We start from the raw sequence: 18,010 nt of genomic DNA, 5'->3' as shown, positions 1-18,010 counted from the left end.
ATGCGCGAGTCATTGTCTGATGTACTGTTTTTTTACTATAATTATGCTGCCGTTTGGTCCAGCGCTGCCCTGTAGCCTTCGAAAGCTTGATCAAATAACTGATCAAGTTGTTCTATGAAGCTGACCTTGAAAGCAACGTTGAGATTTGAATTGCTTTTATAGGTTGAAAAAACTAACAAACAATGCCATGTAACCATTGTGATGTAATAGTGGCTAGGGGCCGCAGACTGAAATAATAAAGGCCTTTGGTGGTGGCCTTCTAACCACAATAGGCTCCAGACATTGGTCTGACATCATGCCAGGCAGTGCTAACATTGTCTAGGTTGCTTAATTATACAGTACATCTGAATAGTGTGTATGTCCAAATCTACCTTGAGCTTGTTTGTACCTAGCAGTGCTCTGGCAAAAGATCCTAGATATTTTTTGTCCCCTTGTTAGTCCATACCTGCAGCACCTATAGCATTAACCATAGTGTCCCTGGGGGCATGGCATTTAAAAGGTGGAATGTTTCAAAAATGTTCAATGCTTTTTGAATAAAATAAGTTGCGGAAATAGCAGATCTAGTAGAGAGGCTCAAACAACGCATTGGATATTTTCGCTATTCATTATATGGCAGTTAATAAGGTTATTGGCAACAAGCTAAGCACAGCGTTCCAACAAAAAGCACGTCAAAAGGTGTTATTCTGCGTCGTTACAAGACGCGTGTGCTGTTCCTACAACTTCTGTTTGTTTCTGTCTCTTCAGTAAAATAAATACAGTACATACCGCATTAATGATTCAAATGTATCCAAACTCAGATGTAAAAATAAACCAGTAAAATAAATACAGTACATACTGCATTAATGATTCAAATGTTTGCAATCTCAAATGTAAAAATAAACCAGTAAAATAAATACAGGACATACTGCATTAATGATTCAAATGTTTGCAATCTCAGGTGTGTCACGCACTGCACAAGAATGGAAAATCACTTCAATGTGACCATTTTTAAATGCGAAACGTGCCACCACTGGCCCCACAACCAATCAAAGGAAACGGTGAATGATGGCAAAGAAAATAATTAACAAAAACAACTTAGAACCAAATACACTTTCATAGTTTGCTAATCGTGTCCCATGGCGAGCAGCATGACTACAGTCAAGTATACACACAAGCTCCAGTGTAAACAGTGATACTGACAACAGCGATATGGGAAAGCCACACAATGAAAGCGACTTGAATAAACACCAAAGTTAATACATCTTGTTCAACAAAAAAACGGAACATCTCCCAGACATGGCCGGCCTGATGCTCTGCAAGTATGGTTCAGAAAGAATTGTTTAGGGGTTAAACGACGTGCGTCAGAGGTCGCCCCTCCCCCGTGGAATTGGCATGGCGCCCTCCTTTGCGTACGTGCAACAGTTGCCACATAGAGTTGGTGGCTTTTCATTAAAACGTGGAGGTCACACGTTTACACTTCGTCAGTCTTGACACAGTTTCTGAATAGTGTTTCCTTGAAGGCTAAAAGGAGATCGAGCTGTAAGGAAAAATGAGATACTCATTTTTTCAATCAGTCTTCAGTAAGAATGACATCAAATAATGCTGAGAAATATGACGGCAGAGCAGAATTGAGATGTGCCATACACTGATATACTCCTCTAACGTGGACGAACTGCCAAAGGATGACTCAGGGCTTTGTGTCAAGATTAAAGAATACCCCCCCCCCCCCCCCCCCCCCAAACTTCTCTGTTTAGTGCACAGGCCCAGATGCCACCGGGGAGGGGACCAAACTGCCGTCATTTAATAAATGTTTTGGCAAGTCTTTGGGTACATGTAGAGAGGTTTGCTCCAGCTACACAGGAGGGGCAAGGTTCTGTAAGCCAAGATCAACACCAGCGTGTGTTTGGGGGGGGGGGGAAGACGGACTGAAAAGTGGGTGGAAGAAATAAACTTCAAACAGCTACTGTACCACACGTGCACATTCACCGTTGTCCTAGATATGACGAGAGCAGCAGGATATTGGCTTGCACAACTGCTATATTGCCTTGACACTCAAAACAAGTGTCAAGTGTGAAGGGCAATCAACAAGAGGGCAAATAAAGATCTTTTGCCAGATGAGCTGATTGTCGTACACATGATCTTTTGTGGTACTCCAGCCTTCTGAAATTGTCTTGGCCCTTCAAAGCAACATGTCTTGACTCTTGACATTCCACCCTTGATTTCTCTCTGCGTATAGGGCAGGCCAAGAACCTCTGTGGCACAAAAAAGGGAAGTTGGTAATTTAGTTGAGACCATGATGAGAAATATAAGGCTTCTTGATCCACACACGTCAGGGAATTCTAAAAGTCTGAACGAGTCTGAATGCGGCGAATTAAAACCAGCCAGCTGCTGCGTTTCCACGGGTCCCGCAGGAAAACGGCAACCCTATTGTAAACAGTACGCTCGCCCTTTTAATTCTTTTTTTTATTTCTTTAATGAGCTCACAGGAGCCCCCCGCAATCTCTCTTTCACAGTTTCCCAGCTAGCCCCCCCCCCCCCCCCCGGGCTGGTTTGTTTCCATGTCCCTCGTGAGTGACCCCCCCTGGGCGGGGCGTGCGGGCGTCCATCAGACGTGGGTCTGCATGCGCTTCTGCAGGGGCCGGGTGAGGTCCGAGTTCTGCGACGACGACTGGGAGTAGTGGGAGGAGGAGGAGGCGGCGGACGCCTTGCTGTCCTTGTCGAACTGCACGTAGCCGTCCTGCTTGCTGTAGCTGCTGGCGCTGCTGTCGCACTGCGTGTCGATGAAGGAGCTGGAGTCGCTCAGCGAGCCGCGCTGGTGCTGGAACTCGCGCTCGCACAGCTCGATGGAGCTGCTGCCCATGCCCAGCACGAAGCGCTGGCCGTAGTCGTACAGGCGGTTGGGGCCCGTGCCCAGCGTGGAGTAGATGTTGGTGAAGGACATGCCCGTGGGCACCCGCTGCTTGCCCAGCGTGCTGCTGGTGCTGGCCGGGTTGTTCCTGGACGCCGCCTCCGCCGCCGCCTGGCTGTTGTTGGCGCTACTCATGGTCGGGGTGTGGTGCTCCTTGAAGGTGTTGACGCTGTAGTAGCCATTGGTGGGGTCCTGTTGAGACAAAGCGATTGAATCATGTGGTTTTCTCTGGATTAGACATTTTGCATTGTGATTGGGGATCGGGGGAAAAATCGGTATCGGCAGATATACTCAAAATCGAATGATCGGAATGGGATCGGGACGTCCCTACTTGAATGTATTTTTTTCTTCTCCTATATAGCTTAACATGAGCCAAGGTCGAGCTGGCATTAATTACCGCATTCAAATTGCGGAATAAATAAGAAAGGAGGAATGTCACGTTCCAAGGAGAAACGCTAGAGGGCTTTTAATTTAAATCACTTGTTATGAGGACGCTGAGGACATATTTGAAGAATCCCCGCGGGCTTAATTGAAAGACCGTGGAGCCACTGTAAACGGCCTCTGATGACGTAATTGAACGCCATTCACATAAGAATCATTTTTTTAAACACTTGACTGACTGACCGATGGTGCCAGTCAGAAGACTCAGTCAGAATCTGTGACAAAGTCAAGTCAGTCACCGACTCTCGCCTTTATAGGGCTGGCACGACTGTTGCAGTCCATCCAAAAAACCATCCAATTAAGTGCGTGTTGATGATTCACAGTTTCGCAAACCAGCGTGTCTCTGCAAAGTTCACTCAAATGCCGGCTCTTAATTGGACCCAAAACAGAAATATATATATATATATTTAAAAAAATAACGTTTCTTCATGTATTGTATACAGTATGCACAGAAATGGCTTCTGAGGCCATGTCTGCCCTGCACGGTGTGTGTAGCTGTTGGGCTCCAGGCACTGTGCCATTACTAAAAATGTCTGGCTGCAAGAGTGTGTGTTTCTGAGTGGAGTCTGTGCAGAGTCTGTTTGCGTGCGTGCGTGCGTGCGTGCGTGCCGTGAATGGATACCGAATGTTAAGAGTTGAGCACAATGCCAAGTCCCCACAGAGGAAAATGCTAATCACGGCGGAAATGACACAGCCCACGACAACCTGAGAGTCCTTGTTAGTCTCATCATTATCAGCTGTCAGGGAGAGGGACTGTTTGTGCCTGGCCTTTTATCTCCTGCTCGGTCCCTCGTGCTCTCATCCCATGCACACCATCAACCAGGATCAGAAAAGCCAGCGCCAGTGGGAACAGTGCCACAGACAGAGACAATGTAGGAATACTTGAGGGAGGCCATCGGGAACATTCATTTGGACAATGGCATAAATAAATAGGAACAAGATCTACTCCTCCTTAGTCGTTATGGATATGTAGGCTGTGGCATGCTTCAGTTAATCTGAATGGACCATTTCATGTACGTAATGGACAGTAGCTGAAATCCAATGTAAATGTTGTCTTTGTATTTAATATCCCCCATATTACTAACGTGAATGCCATGTCGAGGTGGGGGAAATTGTGTGCCTATAGTGTGTTACTGTGTAGAACTCAGTAATAATTGAGGCATTTAAAGTACATGGCAATGACCTGTGGTGTGAGGGCGGAGGACAGTAGACAGTAGACACATTTGCAAGCATATTTTAATGATGCCTTTCACCACATGCCTAGTCATGTTTATTTAAAGTAATAATAATAATTGGAGTATGGAGAGAGAGAAAAAAAAGTATACGAGGTGTAACGATACAGTACATGGATACATGGACGATATTGGTTAATTCTGGCGACGCAATATGATATGATTCAATGATTTGAAATCGATGCAGTTACTACTTAGAAAAAACACTGACATAATTATGTGAAACATGTGGATAGAGCAGGTTTTTTAAGGGAAACATTTATTATTATGGATATAAAGTAAACGCAGTGATTCTCTGGCAAATACATAGACATTATACTTGAATGCATATGGACAAACACCTTGACATGAACACACACATCCATAGACCAAGTGTAGCGATATTGCTACATGGAAAAGTAATTAAACCCCCATTTTTATTTTTTCTTCTTAAAATTGCTAAATACAAAGCACAAGTGCTTAGCATTGATACATTGCAAAGCGAGTCGATGACGATTATTTGCATTTCAAAACGATACGATTCTTGCGATATAGTATAATGCAGGCTAACTGTTTCCAAGAAAAATACAGACAGGACATTACTAAAAATAGCATTGTTAAAAGAGCTCATGTAGGTTTTTTGTTTCAGTCTAGTCTTGCCCTCTTTCCAAGCTATTTAAAGATAGCACATTAATAATTCCGTTCTATTAAGGTTTTGAGAGAAGATTTATAGTAAACTATATTCTATGAGCAAATCTCAGAGCCAAACAACCTGTTTTTCCCTGCCCCGTCCCACCTTTGGCGATGGCCTAATTAATCAAATTAGAGCTCTAATTGGATTAATTTTTTTAACCTTGGCTTCATGGTGGAAGCAACGGGATTAATGTATCAAAACGATATTGGTCCAACATGGTCCCTTAGTGTAGGACCTTCAATAACCACAGTAATTGATCCCCCGTGCTTACCTTGATGTGTTGATACTCCTTCTCTTCCTCTTGTAAGACCTCCAACTGCTTCAGAACGGACTCCTGCTGGAATTCTCCTCGTTCCACCTGCTTGGAAATTGAGAAAAGAAAAGAAAGGTCACACATGTACTGTAGTTGGTGTAGTTCCTCAGCTTATTTGATTCATACTTCGCAGAGTGCCGAGACTATAGCCGACCAACAAGCTCACGACAACACGTACCGTCCGTGAGCTTGTGTACAGTAGTACTGTAGGTCTGCTATCCTCGGCTGTTCTTGGCACACAAAGCATGAACTAGGCCAGTGGTTCCCAAACTTTTTCATGTCAAGGACCCCCAAATTGACACTAATTAGCCCACGGAACCCCTCTTGAAAATGTATGCGAGGCACCCCAATAAGAGAAGATCTTTACGGCTCAGTGATTCTCAACCATTTTCATTTCAAGGATCCCCAGTTTGACATTTATCTACGGACCCACATTTAATGGCATTTCTATCTCTGGGAATCTAATTTATATTGTAAAATATAGTGTACAAATGGAACCAAATTGACCCGTTAGTGGGAACCACTGAACTAGGCTATACAGTATAGTCAGGTCAGAAGGTATCACTTTGATTAAAAAACTAGTAAAAAGACAAATATTATATTACAAATGTAACTATTGGTTGTCACAAAATCCCAAGGCACACCTGGACTTGCCACATACTGTATGGCACACAATGTGTCAAATAGTCATCATAGGCCAGGATATTCCCTTTGTAGCCCTATGTGACCCAGCCTCTGTAGCGTTGCATACTGTGTGTATACACTACAGTATAGTATGAACATGTGAATGGAAGACAGAAATGTGCAATATAGTTACAGATAATGCAGCAGGAGTTTTTGAAAAGTAATCTGTCATTAGTTGTTGGTGACCTGACAACCGCATTGTGCAGCTGTAATGAGCCTGAACAATTCTGTCTAATTTGTAAAAGAGCAACACTGTTACTGCTTACTTTGTGGGGTTGTGGGAGACCATAGCAAAACAAACAAACTTGGTTATGGTTAGGGTGTGTGGGGCGGTTATTAAAACACACAACAGTTTATATCAAAACGGTTTAAAACGTATTCATGAATGTTTTCTCAATCACTGTTTTTTTTTGTATATTCAGTGATTTCACTTAATTCAAATATCACATATATTTTTTTGTTTTGTTGTGATAATCCTCCCTACTATAGAGTGTGCTGACCATATCAGGAGTTCCTCCCTGTCCCCAGTTAACCCCATGGGGTCAAAAAACCGTAGGTTTCGTTTTTGGCTATAGGTGGCACAGCCAATCAGGATAGCGAGGGGCCTTCCACCCATATCATGATCGAGCGGGGGGCGATCCCCCCCACTGTAGTGCGTGCATGTGCACATCTTGTTATCGGGGAGGACCGGGGGGGGGGTTTCCAAATCACCCAAATTACTGAATGCTCCTTTAATAAAGTTCTGAGTCCCATTATGTATTATATATAGAAAAACATCAGACCCCTTTTTAGTAATTTAGTTTTGTACAGTATAGGGAAGTCACACCACTTACAATTACAATTTACTGCAGGCATTTAGCAGACGCTCTTATCCACAGAGATCTCCAAAAAAAAGATGTATGTGTGTGTGGGAGACGAGGTCAAAACCTAGTATACGGCTAGACCTTGAACCAAACGCTAGAGGGCTTTTAATTAGAAACAACGAGCGAGGCGAGGGATGAAATGATCTAGGCCTAGGCTGATGCCTGTTGGGAATGATGCCCATTGGGAACACACACATGCCCCTCCGGTTATGCAATACCATACATTGTTGTAAATACAAGTGTATTTAGTGTGCAAGTTTATCTTTTATTTCTTTAAACCCACTCCTATTTCTTTTTATAGGTTTGTGGGAAAAAAAACCGTCTTAGATGGTAATTTGACATTTCACACAATTTTGTCCTTTTCCATTATTCATAAGGAGGGGTTATACTCACTAGGAAACCAGTATAAAAGCCAACCTTGTAAGATAGGACTAATAAAGCATTCATGATTTCGCAGACAGTATTCAAAGAAAAAAAAAAAAAAGTTGGGTAGTTTTGTAACTTGAGCAGTTTTGTGAGAAGTATAGGAAGTGCAAATAGTATATGGCGCGACACTCACACTCACCATCAGTTGCTTCATGGAGGCGTGCTCTTCATTTTCCCGCGCTGCATTGTGGTCTTTGTGCACAATCTCCACTCGGATGTCATTTTTTGCCGACACAACTCCTTTATGATCTGTGGGGGGAGACACACGACGGAACAATGCACGATTCAGTACTCTGGCTCAATGTCCTCGTCCGTGTATTTTGTTGATGCCATACTTTTCCCACAATAGATAGTTGTAGTATACTACATAAGTAATTAATTTAGCCAGATGGTTTGGTTTCTATGAGACCTCCCCCCACCACCCCACACCCACTTCCTCCTGCACGAATAAAAACTAAACAAGCAAAAAACAAAACAAGCATTGTGAATTATATTTTCGTGTTCTGCCGTCGGATTTCTGTAGGTTTCATAATTATATTTTCCCCTGCATACATATGCAATTTCAACACAGCTCTTGCACCGCGTGGCTCTATCTGTTCTGGGACATTGCTCATTTGTACTGGCATACAGTATAACAAAGTCTTACTTTCTGTCTTAATTTTGCTTGCAAGTTCTCTCTGGTGAGCACAGATGGAGACGGGCAGTGAGGGCATAACCAGGTGTGCGTCTTCTGTGGTATACAGACAATTAGACATGCTGAGGGGACCGACATAGCACAGTTTGGTTGTTGTTGAACACGTCAGTTGGGCTGCACGTGCGTTATTCAGTGAGTTATTCAGTTACATCATGGATGGATGACAGTCAGAACAGAAGGTCGAAGTACAATGGTGGCCATTTTATCAGTCGGACGTTTATCTTGTATATCTATCCTGCTCCAACACTATACGGACAAATCTACAGTATGTGGCATGAAGCTATACACATTCTCAACGTGTCTCTGAGCAAGCATGCAAGTAATAGACTATTCCTTGTAACTTCCAACAGATACATTCTTAATATCTTTCCTATAGAGTCATAGTAAATCAGTAGTAAAAAGTGGCACAGCTTTCAAGCCTGCAACTGTACTGCATCTGTATTTTTCATATATATATATATGTATATATATATATATATATATTTATTTTTTTTGCTGTGTGGCTGAGAGATGTTTTGACTTTGCCTAGCATGGGATGGAAGTATATCGAGCAGGAGACATACTTCTCTGGGAGCGCGTGCAGCAGAACGCTCCAACTGTTCCCATGAGCACGATGAATGCCACGAATGCTCCCACCGCTACGCCGATGATCACTGCCACCGGCAGGGACTCTGCAGAGGAGAAACAACATCCATAACACCCTTAGATTCCAACTAATTCATGCTTTCAAATATATTTTTTAAGGATGGTCCCTAAAAAAATCGCAGACCTATCGTTGGCCTATACCTGTCCTCCACGGAAGAGCATATCAATTGAATTATTCTTAGTTGTGTGTGGGGTGTCACAGACAAAATAATTGCCGATCTACACAGCATGTTGCGCTGCAGCAACATGCTGCAGTGTGTGAGCGTGTTCATAATATCCCCGATTTTGCGGAGATAAAGCTCTCTCCCTAATAGCTGTATATACACGTATGTTGAGCGTATAAGCCTAATCTTTCCATTCGTTTTCCGTTCAATCTTTAGTCTGCAAATTATGAGCAAAGCATGTGAATACAGTTCAGCTCTGGTTCAGTTTGCCCCCACAACACGGCTAGGGGGGCGGGGATCAGAGATCTATGACGAGTTGTTGCTGGAAACTATACAGCACATATGCTTTACACAGACAACGGGGAGATATGCAAAACACTTGCCTTCTGGGAGAGTGTTTTGCTATGGTGGAACCTCGTGTACTCATGCAGAGTTTCTTGGGAGGTTGACTAAAACAGTGCTCTTTGTTTAAAAACTCTGTAAGCTTGTATTGCTGTTTCTCTCCCCTCCCCCCCATCTACTCCCACTCAAGTCAAATCAAGTCCAGACAAATTTATTCATCAGGCACTTAAAAACAGGTTGGTCACAGAATGCTTTACAGAACGTGGTATTTAAAAAAAAAAAAAAAAAAAAACTCGGTAGAAACTTCATTAGTAAGCCTTTTGTGTTCCATTGCAGGGCAGGCGAACAGATATCTCATTATCCTACTGTCCAATAACTTTTAATTTACACACTCATTTGGCCTAATAAAAGCATATGGCTAAGAGGTTTTATTTTCATTGAGTATACTAAAATACAGCCAAAGAGTGTGTCTTGTGTTTACGTGCATGTGTGCATTGGGGGACCAACGCATTCGTGTGTGTGCGCGTGCATGCATGCATGCGTGGGTGTGAGTAATGTGCGTGCGTGCGTGCGTGCGTGCGTGTGTGTGCACTGTGCAGCCATATTCATCTATATGCTGGTCCTGCCTCGAAGAGCACTATAATGAAGACCTGACTCGCTGGCCCGTGTTAATGACCTTTTCGCACTTAAAACAAACGCAACAAAGCTGAGTGCTCTTCCCCATGCCATTAAAGCCTATTTAATGTCTTCATTGATCAATGTCACTTTCATATAAGCAGCTTATAATTTATCATTTGGAATTAGTGGATTGCAAAACAAAGCCTTCCCCTACTGAAAAAAGCTAAACGAGTTACAATAAATGTATTCATTTATGAAGCATTACAAAAACAAATAAAAGGCTTGTTTATAATGAGACGCTGGCACAGACATGGGGCACTAGTGAGCGAGGTCTGCGTTCATGCGCTGTGGCTATGGTGTGTATATATATAGCGTGTTCTCAATTTAGCCACGGCCACCAGTTCAAATTGCCTCTTCTTTTGGGATGCACTTTATCTTAACGGGAGACGTTAATTAAATTCATGGCAATATACTGGCCATGAATGTCTCATTATTTTTGTTTTATACTTTGCATTTGTTTTACTGGACTGTACTTGTTTTTTGAATGTATGTTGTAGACATCTTTAAATTCTATAAATATTCAGATTACTTAATGGTATTGTAACTGAACAATCTAAATTATATACCCAAGTATGTTATTTTCAGTGCCTATAGGTATATCTTAATACTATAGTGTGCAGCAGTTACGTATAGCATCGTTTCCCCGTCCGCCTATATGCGTCTGCAATGATATACTTGTCATCCCCGTCGTCACACTCATGATCAATGATACTTGTCATCCCCGTCACACTCATGATCAATGATATACTTGTCAATGTCATCCCCGTCACACTCATGATCAATGATAACTTGTCAATGTCATCCCCGTCACACTCATGACCAATGATACTTGTCAATGTCATCCCCGTCACACTCATGTGGCTATCTCGGAAGAAGAAAAGAGGAAAAGGTGGAATCTGTCGAACCTTGGCTCCCACCTTGTTCCTTGAGCCGTATGATCTCGGTGTCGGAGCCGAAGCTGTTCCAGGCGGTGCAGTTGTAGATGGTCTGGAAGTCGGCCGGGACGATGTTGCTCATGGTCAGCGTGGAGATGACCCCCTCCTCGGTGCTGACCGTCTCCACGGTGTAGCGGCCCGACGTGCCCGACTCCAACACGGTCTCCTTCCACGACCAGGCCTGTATACAGTGAGACAAACAAAGAAAAATCTTAACTAGGTACAGACTCAGTGAGCCACAGTCTCGCGATCGAGAAAGGCCGTCATAGGCAGACCTGTATCCCGAGAGAAGACAGACTATGCACCCACTGCACACTAAATGAAGTGGAAACCGAGCTACACTTCGTAACCATCTGTCCATTGTACCAAGACATCAGAGACACATACTTCCCACAGATTACAACCACACACGGAGAGTTTGAAAACATGACCAATGACAAAAAACTCCCATATCTGCTGGGCGAAGTACAACAATGTGCAAACACAGCAGCAAGATTTGTGAGTTGCTAGGAGATAGGAGAAGGATATCAAATGGAACACAACCACCCTAAGGACTAATCATTGTGTATATTCCTGCACTATACCTGCATCGAGTGATCTTGGTACATAGAAGTTGATCTATTGAAGATTCTGACCTTCAAAGTACATCATTTTTGTTTTGATTGTATTGCTGTATTGTTGTATTGTTCTTTCTGCTTTGGCAATGTAAACGTATGTTTTCTCATGCCAATAAAGCCCTTTGAATTGAATTGAATTGAGAGGAAGAGTGGACGGAGAAGCACGGTGAAGAAGAGCGACATTTGTATAACAAAAAGAGAAACGTTTGCCCCTCAGCCACTTATACGGCCCTCGATCTCCGTAATGTCATTATAGGTCTCGCGCTCATGACCATGAATGCGTGTACACAACTACATTCTCAATTCTTGTGGAGGAAAAATCGAGATTCACATTTGAGCAAGAATCCTGCAGCACTATAAACCTCTGTATCTGCCCTTGAATCTAGTAATACGAAAAAAAAATTGTGGCACAACAACAGTTGATAATGGGAAATCTTGTAATTTTGCATGAGGAGGGCTTATTTTTCAGCATGGGGTCGACACCGCGACCAGAACGTGCACCACGGGGAAGGATTATCATTTAACCCACTCTGACCTGAGATCAGATTCATACGAGGTTTCCACTGGGACACACACTGGTCTGATTAACCCATTCTGACCTGAGATCAGATTCTAAAAATGTCAGTCGTTCAGTCGATTTTTCTAAAATAGCTAAAGCATAACATGATGCTAACACCACAATGGGTTCCCGTTCAGAATGGCTGACTGAACAAGGTGCTAATGGTGGTAATGGTAAACATCTGTCCTTCTAGTATAAGCACTTCTCTTTTAATGGGCCACATGTTGAATCAAACATATATTTGTTGCATTGTTTTTACTAACCTTTCAGCCTTAGAGTTAATGCGTATTTTCTTTAAGAATGGTCAAAGGAGAATAACTAATTAATAACCCTCCAACCTTCCGTCTGGCTGTGAAAGGTATTAATTACACAATGCCACAGTCTTACTAGTGCATTTGTTCTACTGTAGGTTTAGGGGTTTCACTCCCAATAATTATTGCTGTACAAAAGTATACAGCTGTCTTTGACTTTGAAGTTATACTACTGTATGACATGAACACGGCATTGTGCACTCTTTTAACCCATTTAGTCCTGAGAACTGATTCTATGTCTTCTAAATCATGATAGTTTTCAGAAAAATACCTGAGATGTCAAGGACACCCAGAATTATATGTATTTGGCTGCGGACCCCCGTCTGAAAATATGTTGTTCCAGGGACCCCCAGAAGCAAAGATTTGAGTTAAAAACGTTCGCTGTGAAAGAATATATATATTCAAAGATTTGCGCCACATTTTCACAATTTTTTTGAAAAATTGCGGATTTTTTTTTTTTAATAATAAAACCTTTTTTCAGCAATTTTCCGCAATTTCGCAATTTTTCAAAAAAATTCAAAATTCCGCAATTTCCCCAATTTTGAAAATGTTGAAAAAAAGTTATCCTCGTTTCTCATCATTTTGGACCATGGGCTATAGCCTATATCGTACGGCATACTATAGCGCGCCATTTTTCATCATTTTTGATGATTTGACAAAAATGAAAAAACGAAAAAAACGATGGGTTATAGCCCATGTTTTTTGAAATTTTGAAAAAAAAGTTATCCTCGTTTCTCATCATTTTGGACCATGGGCTATAGCCTATATCGTACGGCATACTATAGCGCGCCGTTTTTCATCATTTTTGATGATTTGACAATATTGAAAAAATGAAAAAAACAATGGGTTATATTGAAGCGTGCACCTACACACGCACAGGCGCACATGCGTATGCACACCTGGACCTGTAAATGAACAACACAAAAACTAAGGCACTGGTGTCGGACTTCTGGTTTACCGGAACGGGGTTCAACTCCCTGCAGTGCCCTGCTCAATGTGTTGTATTTACCGGAAAGGATGGGAAACATTAGCAAATTGCGGAGTGTTAGAAAAAAAAAGGATAGGTTATAGCCCATGTTTTTTAATTTTTTTGAAAAATTGCGAAATTGCGGAAAATTGCGGAAAAAACGATTTTTTTATAATAAAACCTTTTTTCCGCAATTTTCAAAATTCAAAATTCCGCAATTTCCCCAATTTTTGAAATTTTGAAAAAAAAAGTTATCCTCGTTTCTCATCATTTTGGACCATGGGCTATAGCGTATATCGTACGGCATACTATAGCGCGCCGTTTTTCATCATTTTTGATGATTTGACAAAAATAAAAAAATGGAAAAAACGATGGGTTATATGTTTTTTGAAATTTTGAAAAAAAAAGTTATCCTCGTTTCTCATCATTAATAGCTAAAGTATATGCTCAAGATACCAAAAGGGGTTCCCTGCATCCTGAATGGGTTAAAGACCAAAATAAAAACTACATTTTCTTTATCTAGCATTAATGTGCATGTCTGTGGACATTTCTTTATTGATCTCTTAACAGTATATTGGTTTACTATAACAATAACTAAACCTAAAACTCTGAAACACTAACTGTCCAATGCCTCAACACACTATGTAGGGTCCCTAACAGGGATCATTTCCATGCACATTATGTTGACTCTTTTTTTCTCAAACCACGTCACCTCCATTCCAAAGACAACACCCTGAAAGATATGGGGAATATCAAGGGAGAAGTGATTAATTATGGCCACTTATACACCTGTGCACTCACACATTATCTCAATACGCATGGCCCTCAGCCCGGGTCCTCCCTGATTAACCACTGTATCAGGGAGTTAGCTGAATTACTTTGAGATGGACTACTACTGTATCTTCAGTCATAGGGAGTCAGATGTCTGTGAATTATGCTGGTTTATTTATGGCCCTATTTGTTATTTTTGTCCCAATAACCTCCTCTTGACCCATATTAAGCTGTAGCAGCGTTACTGTGGGATGGCACCAAACAAGACCTGCAAAAGTGTATTGATGACTGCCGGTACTCGCAATGCGTTTTAGAACTCACAATGACCTTGATATGGTCACAGTAGAATTTGTTGAGAAAGGATGACAAGAAATCAACTCAACATCCTTATAATACCGAGGGGCTTGTGGAGCACAAAGGGGCGTAAGAGCCATTTTCAGGATTTTACAGGACAGCTTTTCATTATATAATTGATTTAAAAAAACAACATTCGGTTATTTTTAAAACATTAATTGAAGTCTAATTTGTATTCAATTATAGGATTGTTTAAAAGTAGTTTTTATTTAAATAATTACAATCAATGGAAAGCTGTCCTATAATATTATGCAAATTTCATAACACTTGCACGACTGAGAGGTCATTTTGACCTATATTTTTCATATTTTGAAGTCGATTATCTTTGCCCATGAAGCTTTCAGAAGGTTCCCCTTCCATGAGCATCATCATCCATCATCTCAGATTTCTTTTGAAACATTTTCTAAATATGAATTTAAGCATAGGCTACTTATACCATCTTTTAACTTCAGTCATGCCCACTCTAAGCCCTTGATATGCAGGGAGTTGTGACATGGGTTTCTACGGAGACCCAAAGGGGACCTATACTGTATAGTGGGTATATTTTTTGCAGGTGAAAGTGTATGTATAGACAAGAAGCATGGGGCAGATTCAGGAGCACAACAAAATATTTCCATGAATTAAAAACGAATTCAATGATTTATTTCCCCCCCCCCCCCCATTTTGGGAAGAAATAAAAGAAAAACCAAATGTCTAATTTCTCTTTTGAGTCACGGGGCTAAAACATTTGGAGAACCACTGGTCTACACGGTACAGCATCTCTTAACGACAGCCACCTGTGTGCTGTCGTGTCGGAGGCAGCTATACTGACGTCTAGTTAGTATAGTAACTGTACTGTACACCAGGGATACTCAAATAGATTTACCTGTGGGCCACATTACAAAAATGGCAAGGGGCCAGGGGCCAGTAGATAAAATTACGACATTAATGATACTTGATAACTTCTCTCTTTCAATTGCTTTATTTTCGCAAAATGTATCAAAGTACAATGTGCATGCACACAATATGTAAATAAATAAATGTGTTACATTTTCTTGCATAAACACAAAGAGCTGTTTCCATAACTGCACAAATTAATTCCGCAATTTCCGCAATTACCATTTCCGCAATTTCCTCAATTTCCATTTCCGCAATTTCCATTTCAACCATTTCCGCAATTTCCGCAATTACCATTTCCGCAATTTCCATTTCCGCATTTCCGCAATTTCCGCAATTTCCGCAATTTCCATTTCTGCAATTTCCGCAATTACAATTTCCGCAATTTCCGCAATTTCCATTTCCGCAATTTCCATTTCCATTTCCAACTATTAATGGCAGCTGGGTTTCATCATTCAAATAAAATTGAATTCTGTCCGTTTAGCTATAAAATTATGTCAGGGAATAGGGATACAGAGTATATGTCTTTCATTTGCATTGCATCTCCCCCCCCCCCAAGCTTTTATTTTCGTTCGAGTAATAGTACAACTCTAATAGTATTACTTATAATAATGTAATTAAAGATAACTTCATTCAGATTTATTTATTTTTATTTCATTTTCCAGATGTTTTTTTCTTCTTTTTTTTAGATTTTCATTGGTGGGCCAGTCATAATGGTCCCGCGGGCCTGATGTGGCCCGCGGGCCTGAGGTTGAGTATCACTGCTGTACACTGTACTGCAAGAGAGGCTGACAGTACAGTGGCTAAACTTGGCCACACTATGTTTAAAGACATTCCCAGAGATGTGCAGTAATAGATACAAGCCTCCTAACAACCCAGCTAACATGTCCATCTGGGCCTCACTTGGGTTTTGACATGGGCTATGGGCATGGGTTCCGAGTGGGCCGTGCACCCAGTTTTCACAAAGGGCCCACCCGTGTTAGCCCATATGGGCTTTTGCGGGTTTCTAAGTGGCTCTTAGGTGGTATCCAAATGGGCCATTTTATTTCAGAACCATGTGTGCGCCACCTGTGTTTGCCTATATGGGTTTGAACTGGGATCTGATTGGGCCTTAAGTGGGTACCAGCTGGGCGAATTATATGTGACCCATGTAGGCCACACTTGTGAAGAACATTTTCACTGTCCATCTAAATTCTAAAAGGCTGGTTAAATGAGACATGGGCTATAACCCATCGTTTTTTTCATATTTTCATTATTTTCAAATCCTCAAAAACGATGAAAAGCGGCGTGCTATAGTATGCCGTACGATATGGGCTATAGCCCATGGTCCAAAATGATGAGAAATGAGGATAACTCAAATTGTCGTAGTGTTTAAGATGTTGGCTTTCCACGTGGGAGACCAGGGTTCGATTCCTGGCTGTTACACTATCATACAAAAGAAGACCTCAACAGCGCTAAACTTTACTAACTGAAGGCTAACGAACAAAAGATCACTTCAAAATTACCAGGAGACTTTGCCTGAGAGTGTCTGACTGATGGTGCAGTGGTCTAATCATCAGGGTTTCAGTACAGACATTCCATGTTCAAGGCCTGTTCCTCCTACAGCTCAATGCTGCAGTAATTTGAACTTTTCAAGGCTAGAATAAATAAATAAAAACTCAAAAGCACCCGGAGACATCTGCTGAATGCCCAAAGGTGCCGTGGCGTAATGGTGTGGAGCGCTTGGCCCGATGCCTCTGCTACAGTCAGTTGGCCGGTTCAAGTCCCATGTCATGACATCAAGGTGCTGGAGGACCATCGGGAGTTCCTCCTACAGCTCAATGCTGCAGTAATTTGAACTTTTCAAGGCTAGAATAAAAAATAAAAAAACATCAAGGTGCTGGAGGACCATCGGGAGACGGTGCTCTCTCCCCCTGTTTCCTGAGATGTAACGGTTGGGGCTTATATCTGAAAGAACCCTGTCCAGCTAATCTTTTACCATGAAAATGTCCAATTTAACATACTCTTACCACCTCTCAGTGTGCCATTTTCCAACTGGCCTGGAAGCCAGACATAAAAGAGGGACTTTCCAACCAAGTTTTGGGCCACCTCAATTTCCCAAATTTGCAATTTCCGCAATTTGCAATTTCCAATTTCCGCAATTTGCAATTTCCTCAATTTCCTCAATTTCCGCAATTTCCAATTTCCCAAATTTGCAATTTCCGCAATTTTCAATTTCCGCAATTTCCGCAATTTCCGCAATTTGCAATTTCCGCAATTTGCAATTTCCTCAACTTCCTCAACTTCCCAAATTTGCAATTTCCGCAATTTTCAATTTCCGCAATTTGCAGTTTTTCATTGTGAAATTCATATAGTCACAGACTATTCTGTCAGATGATGGGCCAAAATGCATTGTTATTTCTTTTTAAAAGTTTTACCTAATTCTTATCTGTAAAACTTTAGGTGGACAGGGTTCTTTCAAACATAACCCCCAAATGCTACTTTTCAGGAAACAGGGGGAGAGAGGACCGTCTCCCGATGGTCCTCCAGCACCTTGATGTCATGACATGGGACTTGAACCGGCCAACTCTAAAAGGCT

General features: G+C 41.7%; 1 protein-coding gene across 1 annotated transcript in view; it reads right to left on the bottom strand.

Moving 5' to 3' along the window:
* Window positions 1-2,584: 2,584 nt before the first annotated feature.
* The window catches only part of kirrel3b (kirre like nephrin family adhesion molecule 3b), a gene marked incomplete at both ends in the record, with an annotated part of 253,165 nt that continues 237,739 nt past the window's right edge, over window positions 2,585-18,010 (bottom strand). The window contains 6 exons of the mRNA XM_080771662.1: window positions 2,585-3,079; window positions 5,505-5,591; window positions 7,653-7,768; window positions 8,166-8,249; window positions 8,777-8,884; window positions 10,948-11,158. Of these exons, the coding sequence (XP_080627788.1) occupies window positions 2,585-3,079; window positions 5,505-5,591; window positions 7,653-7,768; window positions 8,166-8,249; window positions 8,777-8,884; window positions 10,948-11,158 (1,101 nt within the window). The remainder of the gene's footprint in view (window positions 3,080-5,504; window positions 5,592-7,652; window positions 7,769-8,165; window positions 8,250-8,776; window positions 8,885-10,947; window positions 11,159-18,010) is intronic.

The sequence above is a fragment of the Protomyctophum bolini genome, assembly GCF_963924005.1.
Source record: "Protomyctophum bolini genome assembly, chromosome: 9".
Classification (NCBI taxonomy): domain Eukaryota; kingdom Metazoa; phylum Chordata; class Actinopteri; order Myctophiformes; family Myctophidae; genus Protomyctophum; species Protomyctophum bolini.
This window is presented reverse-complemented; position numbering and strand designations above follow the sequence as displayed.